Below are 10803 nucleotides of genomic sequence, written 5' to 3' on the forward strand. Positions count from 1 at the left end.
CCAATATTTAAGATGTTTATTTCCTTGTCTTGCCTTATTGCACTGTCTATGATCACTAGTATAATGTTGAATAATTGTGGTGATCATAGCTATCCTTGTCTCCTTCCTGGTGTCAATGAGAAAGTTTTGATCATTCAGTATTAAGTATAATATTTGCTGTCTGTTTTGTATATGTTCATGGGGCAAAGGAGACCATTTGATTTCTCTTTTTATTCTGTTAATGTTAATGTTGTACATTATATAATTGTGGTGGGTTTTTTTTAATGTTGAGCCACCCTTACTATAATGACATTTGACAGCTTCTAAGCCCCCTATACATCCCTCTTCCCCTTTTCCCACATCTGAGAAAACTTATAAGAAAGAAGTCTTGATGTTCCTTCCCTTTTTTGTGACTAGTGGGAACTTCAAGCCATATGTGGGAATCCTCAGCCTGGCCTAATGCCTAGCCACCATAAAAGCCCTACTCCATCTCCATTCCTTGCTCTTTCAAGCCATATTTGAGCCAGTTTAGGAAGCCTTCCCTTCTCTCCCCCAGAAAGCCTTATTATGTGAGTAATATATTTTCATGCCATCCTGGTGTGTATGTGTATTGTCATCAGTATCAATAGTTGAATCAAATTTTGAGTGGAGATCCATCCTGCCTCGGTAGGGTGGCTATAATAATTGGTACTGTGAGCAGGATGTCTAGATGATGACTGTTACCACTGAGGTCCTTCTTTTTTTGCTTTGTCTTGCAGTATAGCTCTGCCATCTACTTGTAATCATACAGTTTGAGCTATTGCATTTTATCTAGTGGTTCTTTGAGTTGTGTTGCTGCTTATTTTCAAACTTGCACTTTGAGCTGTATTGCTTTGTGTTACATCTACTGAGTTCTAGACATCTGTTATAGACTTAACTGACCTATGCAGAAGTTTCAATAATCATCATTTAAAGACAGGAGTATGGGACTGGGGATGACCTCCTTAAAATGGCATTAGGTCATGCACTCAGCTCAGACTTATCTGTGTGTCTCATATTGAATTGTGTTCTCAATTCTCCCATAAACAATGACTGACACTAACATTAAGGGAATGACTCTTACCCTGTGATCATTAGTGTGTGTCTCAAGCAGGTATTAGTCTCCATTCTGTGAAGTGCTCAAGGGAAAGATCAATATATGGTCCCATCAAGGACCTGTGCAATATATGGTCCCATCAGATGATCACCCATGTGGAGAAAGAACAGTTACTATATGGCATGCTAAGGCCAGACTCTGAAAGGCAGATGGTTTACTAGGACCCTGCAAAATGCCTTTGCTGCTGTTGCTGCTTCCCATGCCCTTATTGCCAAAAAAAAGTCCTCATCTTTAGGTCCATATAGGGGTACACACATATGTTATAGCTGTGACACAACTGTGATTCAACTATTTCCATGAGGGAATCCCCTCTGGAGGAAGAAATTTATAGACATGAGGAAGGTAGAGAAGAAATCCCTCTCCCCCAAGTACATCGAATAAGCACAGTGAAGAAAAAGAGAGAGAGAGAATGGGAGGGAGAAAGAAAAGGAAAGAGGAAAGGAGGGAGGGAAGGAAGGAAGGAAGGAAGGAAGGAAGGGAAGGAGGGAGGGAGGAAGGGAGGGAGAGAAGAAGAAGAAAAAGCAAAAGAAGTAGAAGATGAAAGAAAGAATGGAATGTAAGAAAGAAATCTGGAAACAGGGAAGAAACAAAGAACTGAAACACAATCTGATGCCATTGGAAATTCAAAACTTACTAAGAGAATTTATGCATCAAAAAGATTTTTTAATTTTTTAAAATGTTTTATTTTTTTCAATATATGAAATTTATTGTCAAATTGATTTCCATACAACACCCAGTGCTCATCCCAAGAGGTGCCCTCCTCAATACCCATCACCCACCCTCCCCTCCCTCCCACCCCCCATCAACCCTCAGTTTGTTTTCAGTTTTTAAGAGTCTCTTATGCTTTGGCTCTCTCCCACTCTAACCTCTTTTTTTCTTTTTCCTTCCCCTCCCCCATGGGTTTCTGTTAAGTTTCTCAGGATCCACACAAGAGTGAAAACATATGGTATCTGTCTTTCTCTGTATGGCTTATTTCACTTAGCATCACACTCTCCAGTTCCATCCACGTTGCTACAAAGGGCCATATTTCGTTCTTTCTCATTGCCACGTAGTACTCCATTGTGTATATAAACCACAATTTCTTTACCCATTCATCAGTTGATGGACATTTAGGCTCTTTCCATAATCTGGCTATTGTTGAGAGTGCTGCTATAAACATTGGGGCACAAGTGCCCCTATGCATCAGTACTCCTGTATCCCTTGGGTAAATTCCTAGCAGTGCTACTGCTGGGTCATAGGGTAGGTCTATTTTTAATTTTTTGATTAATTTTTTCTGTTTTTATGTTTTCCAGAGTGGCTGCACCAATTTGCATTCCCACCAACAGTGCAAGAGGATTCCCAAAAAAGATTTTTAAAAAGGGCATGGATTGGCTTTGTGCCTCTATCATGTAGGTTCTAAATTAGCTTTAACATCTGAAATACACCAATTGGCAAATCTTCATGACCTTAATCCATACTGGAAGTCAAATTACACTTATGCCTCAGATATCACTAAATTTAAACAAGGTACCCCTGTAATCATGGGAGAGTTATTGAACCCAAAATAGAGAACAAATAGGCATGCCTCACGTTAATTAATCAGAGCTACTGACTTGCCTAAATTTCATCTATAGCCCCCTAAAACATCTCACAGTGGTCATGCACATTCAAACAAACTAAAATTAAATTAAGCCCTTGACACTTACACATTGGCTTGACAAAATGGGGCTCCATAGACCATTCCCTCTATGCTCCAATGTAAATTAGAACAAGTCCTTCAAAGAGTGAAAACCATTATATGGGATCTGTTTAGAGAAGAGGGATTATGCTTACTCGTTCTCCATTCAAAAATCCAATTTGGCTTGGTTTTAAAGTTGGAAAGAATAAAGTTACCCCATAGTGGATTACCACAACCTTAATGTCATGGTCACACCCATTAAGGCCCCCTACTAATATTAATGAAATTGCTGACTCTATCCAATCAGCAACTGGTAAAGACTTTGCTTTCATGGATTTGGCCAACAATATTCCGTTCAAAACCCATTCCCACAGCCTTTCATTCATAGTTTGCCTTCACCCCTGAAGGGGGACAACACATTTTTAACTCAGATGCTCAGGGAATGCCTCCTTAACCCTGCATTGCACACAATCTTTGCAGGCAAGATCTTAAATGTATGTGACTTTCTCTAGAAGCACAAGTATGATATTACACTGATGAATCCTCCTCTGAAAAGATCACTGAACACATGCATTCAGGACATGCAAATATGAAACAGCTCACAAAAAAAAAAGAGGATGGGCTACTGCTCCACACATAGTGCAAGTTCCTTCCATCTCAGTTAAATACTTCAAATTATCTGGTAATACAAAGGCCACATGGACACTGTCAAGAAATAGCTATTGACCCTTTTAGCCCCTACAATACTAGAACAGGCCTAATGTCTTTTAGGCTTTTTTGAGTTCTGAAGGCAACATATTCCTTATTTACAAATCTCACTTAAGCCCATTACTGCTATTACTTACAAATCAGCCCACCCTGAATCAGGCCCCTCCCAACAAAAGGCTCTAAAATCTGTCCAAATTGCAATACAATGGACATTACCATTTATGCCCTTCAGAGACTCCTTCATTTTAGAGGCTTTAGCAACCTCCTCTTCTGCCTCTTGTAGTCTCTGGACCACTCATGATGGCCACTTTGCCTTCAAGGTCATTCCATTCTCCCCATGAATCATCAGAGGAGCCAATCACATCTGGACAGACTGCCCCTCATGGGGTCTCTAAGCTGGTTGTAAGCCTTGAAAAAACAATTCTGCACGACAGCTTATATTATAAAAGCATTTTTTATTTGAACACACTCTGGAGGTAGTCAGAACAAGAACAAAATTTGGGCTTAGGATGGGGACCCTGTTCTGAAAGATTTAGATACCAGAAAACTTTGGATTCTTCTCACATCAAGGACCATGCTATAGAGACCTAGAGGCTGATTTGAAGCAGAACATAGAATCATGACATGGGAGACTAGAGACTGGGGAGTGGACCCTTCCAGAAACCAAAGAATGCAGTTCTGCAATATGCTTGCTCTAGACTACGCTCCAAAAAAAGAAAAATTTGGCTTGGCAACCACCTGGAAGAGGCGGTCACCACAGGTCTGGTGGCTGCACTTGAGACGCAGTGACTTGTGGCAGGCTCTTAGCTCTTGAAGCTCTTCCGGGAAGAAGAGGTGGTGGAGACAAACTTGACACTGGAGCTGCTGCCCCCACCACTGCCAAAGCCCACCCCCAGGCTTCGGCCACTGCCTGCACTGAAGCCAGAGCCCCCCACACTGAGCCCACCACCGAGGCCAACGCCTCCACTGCTGCTGGAGTAGTAGCTCCCACCGCCACCTCCTCCAAGACCACCACCAAGACCACCGCCAAGACCACCGCCAAGACCTCCACCAAGGCCACTGCCAAAGCCACTGCTGCCTCCGTAGGCAGAGGACACGCTGTTTGTGATGACAGCTGCAGAGAAAGGGGAGAGAACTTGGTAAGACCAGCTGGCTTGATTGATCCTACACGTCCAAATTATTTGATACTGCTAATGTTAGCACTGTACCTGGCCCCTTTCACAAAGTAGCAAATGAAGGCCCAGAACTAATCCGTTTAGTTAAGTCCCTAACAGACAGTTGGTGAGCATAGAAGGCAAGGGATGGTGCTAAGTCTTCAGCAGGTAAGGACAACAACAGGGAAAGGTTACAAGATGTGTAGGATATAGGGCCATACCCTTTAAGAAACAAGACATGCGCCAAGTTGGTTCATGTCTCAGTCTGTGTTCTTTCTCCTCTACCACCTGCTTCCCACTAAGTGTATTAAATACATCATATATTGGGATGGGAGTTACTAGTATCTAGAAATAGTAGGATTTTGACTTGGTGCAAAATACCCCATGTTATCATCATTGTTAATGTCTGTTCAACTTTACTTACAGATGTTGACTGGTCCAACTCCTTCTCCACTCAGTCTAAAAGGAGAAAAATTAAAGTCAGAGTTTAAAACTCCCCAAAAGACAGTAGTACTCCATGTGGATAATTCCCATAGTCATGTTTAGAGCTTGTTTTACAAACAAGGAGACTGCATGCCCAAAAGCTGCTTGAATCAGAGAAAGAGATAGCCCTCTAGAGTGACTTCCAATGAAGAGGTGTTGACCTAAAAACAGGTTATGGGAGGAAGATTGTAATTCACATTCTCCTCCACACATTATACAGAAACTATGAGTAAGAGGCTGTGGGAAATATGAATATATATGAAGCAGTTTTGGCCTGGTAGGAGCTGACATTCTCTGAGGGGACTTGGCATGGACAGAAATACTTCTAACAGGAAGGACACAGTGGATAGTGTCAGAAGATTGCAGAAAACGGGGTAGTTTGAGAATCCAAATGCAAGTGAATTCAAGTCAGCTGGAGTAATCATGAAACGCTTCCTGAAGAAAAGATACTTGAAGAACGAGGAAGATATTTGTTGAGTTGCTTAGCTGTTTGAAAGAGAGGAATCTGATGCTGGGAACAGGGTCAGAAACATTGTATAGGTCAGCTGTATGCCTTGGAGTCAGATTGAAACCGGATTAGTGAAGAATAATTATCATGCACAAGATAGTGGTCACTTGTTTGTGTGATTTACACCCTGTAGTGGAGGAGAAGCTTCATATTATCAAATGTGAGGCCATCCTGAGCTTGTGAAGTGAGTCATTATGTTGCCCACCTGCACTCCTCGCCCTCCAGCAGCTTCCTGTAGGTGGCAATCTCCACATCCAGGGCCAGCTTGGTGTTCATGAGCTCCTGGTACTCCCTGAGCAGCCGGGCCATGTCCTGCTTGGCCTTTTGCAGGGCATCCTCCAGCTCGGCCAGCTTGTGCTTGGCATCCTTGAGGGCCAGCTCCCCGCGTTGCTCAGCATCAGCAATGGCGTTCTGCAGATTGGCACACTACGGAGGGAAAGAAGAGAGTGGGGACTCTTTAGTAGCTGAGCTAGGCCTGAGGTATCTCATTCTGAGATTCCAGGGAGAAGCCAGTACATTTGTCCTGGTCATTGTGGATTGTAGAACATTGAAATGCTGGTACTTGTCCCAGCTCTGTGTGCATGTGTGTGTGTGTGTGTGTGTGTGTGTGTGTTTATAAAAACTAAAACAAAACCAAACAGAGGTCTCCCAACCTCTCCCTACCTGCTTCTTGACATTGTCAATCTCAGCTCTCAGCCTCTGGATCATCCGGTTCATCTCAGAGATCTCTTGCTTGGTGTTGCGGAGATCATCCCCATGCCGGCCTGCTGTCTGCTGCAGCTCTTCATACTGATGCCACCAGAAAAGAGGAAAGATCTCAATCATATGAGGGCGGAAACACTTTCCCAAAGCTCACAGGTAGGAGCTACCAAGGTGGCAAGTAGTGTAGTTGTCTGGGGCCTGGTGCTAGTTTCAGCTTTGTCCAGGTGGACCTGGTCTTAGATCATTTTCCCTTTAGCGCCTTTGCTTTCATAGAGACATAGGTGTGGGATTCAGAATGAGATTCTCCTTAAGGTTCTTGAATTTATATGGAAAATACATGCATAATTGTTCCCATAAGTCATCCAAAGAGGCCTCAGCAGGTTTCAGAAGCCCCACCCTTAGCATTTTGTCAATGACCTGGAATCCTAGACATGTGTCCATCCCCTCACTCAGGATATATTCACCACAGCACCCACCTTGGTCTGGTACCAGGACTCAGCTTCTGTCCGACTGCGGTTAGCAATCTCCTCATATTGGGCTTTGACCTCAGAGATGATGCTGTCCAGGTCCAGGTTCCGGTTGTTGTCCATGGACAGGACAACAGAAGTGTCTGAGACATGCGTCTGCATCTGGGACAGCTCCTGTGGGGAGATTTGAAGTCAGCATTAATATCAGTTCCATTCAAATCTTCCGTTCATTGTGGTATGTCAGCTTGAGAAAAGAAATAGAACGCCTACATCAAAAATTTAGATAAGTTAATAAACAATCCAAATCATTACTCCATCTACTTAAAAAAAAACTTTAACAACTCTGAACCTCCAATAAACCCGCATCATGTAACTTCTCAGACTCACATCTTCTTGGGTCATACTTTATTTTAAAAGAATCTAGCTGTGTGGTCTGCATGCTGGGAGAAAACAGAGAGGGGGTGGCACTCCTGCAAGGGTAGGTGGCCAGAAAAAGAATACTTGTACCTCTAATAACTCACTCCAAACCTCACTCTGCAAAATGACTGTGGAAGAGGTCTTTTGCTTTAAATTTGACTTTCTTTTTTTAAAGTGTTGGCTTCATAAGTAACAAAGTGTGAGTAGTACCAAGGGGGAAGGAGAGACAGAGATGTGTCCACAGCCTAGGAATCACTGAGGTCAATCCTGGAGCCCCTAATTCTTGATAATGTCCCAGTGGCCATGTCTCTGGGTCCCAAATAGGGGGCATTTCTTACCGCCTCAAAGAACATCTTCATGAAGTTGATCTCGTCCATTAAGGCATCGACCTTGGCCTCTAGCTCCACCTTATTCATGTAGGCAGCATCCACGTCCTAGAGAAACAGGGATGGTTGGCACCACACCCGATTTTTTACCCTGACATAAATGAATGACACCATAAGACTGCATAGCCATAGGCTATAGGCTGTCTTCTACCCACGCACCTTCTTCAGCATCACAAACTCATTCTCAGCAGTGGTACGCTTGTTGATTTCGTCTTCATACCTGGTGGTAAAAGGGATGGGAAGTGCTGATCAGGAGATGAGGGACAGGTAAGGCCTGGAGTCTTTACTGCATGAAGACAACTGTGAGCCTACCTTCCCTCTAGGAAGGGTCTTCTCGCATCATGAGGGCAGAGAGTGGGGGAGCACTGGTAGTCTGAACCCCTGGGCAAGGTCCTCACCCATAAGGATATCGGTTTTTCTGTAACTGCCTACCAGATAATCTTTATATTATTGCTACAATTCAGTGGTATCAGGAATATTCCTGGAAAGAAGCTGTGCTGTTTCTCCCCAACTCCACCTCTAGTCAATTTCCCTACTGCTTTTTTTTTTTTCAGCTTTCATGGCCTTGTGAAAAAACAAACCAAAAACTACCAACCTAGCTGCTTGTTCACAAGGACTAAAGAAATTATTTGAGCCACTTATGTTGGGTTATGTCCTCAGTTCCTGCTTTGGGGGCCACCCAACAGAAAGCCCATGTTGTATCCTTCCAGTGTCCTGGGGAGAAAAGCCCCAAAGAGCAAGGATTACATGATGTTTATTTCGCCAGGTGGTACCAAGGGCACTGAGCTTGCTGCTTTGGCTGGTGGCTAAGTGCCTTACCAATGGACTGAACTTGGGCCTGGTACTTTCTAAACATGGGCTGGATTTTTTCCCTAGTACTTCAGGTGTCCATGGAAAGGTATACACATCTAGCCCGTGGGGAAAGCATAAGTGGCAGGCAGTCTGGTTATGAAGTGCATCTGGTGCCAAAAAGACACCACCCGCCCCATCTCTGCTCCCCACAACCCACTTGTTCTTGAAGTCCTCCACCAGGTCCTGCATGTTCCTCAGCTCTGAGTCCAGGCGGCCCCTCTCCCCCAGGATGCTGTCCAGCTGTCTCCTGAGGTTGTTGATGTACTGCTCAAACAAAGGCTCTAGGTTCTGCCTCACGGTCTTGGTGCCCTGCTCCTGGAGCAGAGTCCACTTGGTGTCCAGGACCTTGTTCTGTTGTTCCAGGAACCGCACCTGGAGAAGGCAGAGTGTGAAGGTGGAGAAACTTGAATTTCGTGTCTCAATGGTCAATTCACCAGTTTTCCTCCCATTTCGTGCTGGCCTCCCCCCCAACCTCACCATGCACCGCCATGCCTGGCCCTGGGCCCCAGGAGGGGAGGTCCAGAGTGAGGTGCCCAACCTCACTGTTCTATGGGAGACAGGACACACAGCCTGCACTGTGGGCACAGCTGGGTGGTGCATGGCCTGGTGCAGTGGCGGCTGTGAAGGTACTCAGATTACTGCCCGATGAACTCATCTACTTTTCTATTCAATCAGCCCTGTTACATGAGGCATAGAATTCATCTCTCTGTCCCGCAGGAATCAAGAAGCCCTTTCGGGGTAATCTCTGAAGATGAAGAAATAGAAGCAATAAGACCCGCTCTTCTATGCTGCCAGTCTAAGGAAATGGGCCACAAATCCAGCACACAGAAAAAACCATAACAGACACCTATGCAGGTATTTGCACAAAGTCAGAAAACCTCCCTTCTTCCCCCTTTCTTTGGCATTTATATACACACTCATATTGTTTTTTTCAAAGAGGACCCCGACTCACCTTGTCGATGAAGGAGGCAAACTTGTTGTTGAGGGTCTTGATCTGCTCCCGCTCCTCAGTCCTCACCCGCTGGATGGTGGGGTCGATTTGCAGGTTGAGGGGAGTCAGAAGACTCTGGTTGACGGTGACCTCTTGGATGCCTCCAGGGGGGCACACAGGGAAGCCAGGGCCACCAAAGCCACCTCCAAAGCCAGCGCCGCCACCGAGCCCAAAGCCGCCACCGGCTCCACCGCCAAAACCAAATCCACTCACGGCTCCACCTCCGAAGCCATAGCCGCCTCCAGCACCTGCACCAAATCGGTTCCTGAAGCTGCCACCACTAGTGCTGATGGAGATCCTCTTGGAGCCTCCCAGGTTGTAGAGGCTCCGGCTGCCATAGCCACCTGCTCCACAAGCACCCCCTAGGCTGACCCTGCCGAAGCCGCCACCGCCACCCCCGGACCGGGACACGGAGGTGAAACTGGTGCGGGAGACAGACGGGGTAATGGCAGAGGCAGCGCTAAAGCTACGGCCGCCCCCACTCCGGAAGGATACACTCGACTGGCGAGACATGATGGCTTGTTCCTGGTGGAGCAAGAGTACCGGGCACTAGGGGTCGGGAAGTGCTGACGAGAACAGAGCTCAGCAGGACGCAGAAGGCGGCTCTGTTACCCAGGAACTTCAATCCCCCCTTTTTATCCTCTAGGACTGGGTTGGGCGGGAGAACTGTCGAGCTGTGAATGATGAAGTGGGCTGGGCATGCCTGGGGGGCAGCTGTGAGCTCACCGTCACACCTGCACAGTGGTGTGGGGTGCAAACGCTTGCTTCCTGGCAGGCTGTGCTCAGTTAGGAATAACCTTGCCTTGCAGCGCTGATGTCTTGGCAGAAAGCTGGCGATGCTGCCAGCCAGTCTCTCTTCGCCATGGGGGCCCGGGGCTGTGAGCACCAAGAAGGGCACCAGAAAGTAGGGGGGCATTTGGCCGCTATCCTAAGGGGTCCTTACAGGACCAGGGATACTGTCAACCATCTCAGCCCGGTGTACACAGTTCACGAACTGGAGGAAAGTGAGTCCCCACTGGCAGGGAACTGCTTTTTTTACTCTTTTAGGCAGGAGGTTGCTGCAGGGATTTGGGCACTTGGAAGGGCATCTGTGGCCTCAGAGCTCAGCTACGTGCTGGAGGGGAAAATAGACTTCTGTCCTTTGCCGCACAATTTGCTTTCTTGGGGGAGGCCAAGTTAGCATCCCAGAGCCCACTGGGCAGGTTCTCTGGCAACGTCTGCACCAGAAAGGCTCCCCAAGCCCCAGGCGCCAGAAACAGAGAATGTAGTGTGTCCTCAGCCCCTGGTCTAGACCTCTTTGCGCCTGCAGGGGCAGCCCTGTAGCTCCATAGCTCCTCCTGATTCTAGATTTTCTGTGGCTTTGA

General features: G+C 46.2%; 1 protein-coding gene across 1 annotated transcript; it reads right to left on the reverse strand.

Annotated features, from left to right (window-relative positions):
• Positions 1-4282: 4282 nt before the first annotated feature.
• KRT5 (keratin 5) lies at positions 4283-9952 on the reverse strand. The gene is made up of 9 exons (XM_047866103.1): positions 9401-9952; positions 8606-8820; positions 7756-7816; positions 7549-7644; positions 6803-6967; positions 6288-6413; positions 5830-6050; positions 5058-5092; positions 4283-4593 (listed from the first exon to the last, which is right to left on the reverse strand). Exons 1-9 carry the CDS (start codon positions 9950-9952, stop codon positions 4283-4285), a joined length of 1782 nt encoding a protein of 593 aa, XP_047722059.1.
• Between the last annotated feature and the right edge of the window lie 851 nt (positions 9953-10803).

The sequence above is a fragment of the Prionailurus viverrinus genome, chromosome B4, assembly GCF_022837055.1.
Source record: "Prionailurus viverrinus isolate Anna chromosome B4, UM_Priviv_1.0, whole genome shotgun sequence".
NCBI classification, from domain to species: Eukaryota; Metazoa; Chordata; class Mammalia; order Carnivora; family Felidae; genus Prionailurus; species Prionailurus viverrinus.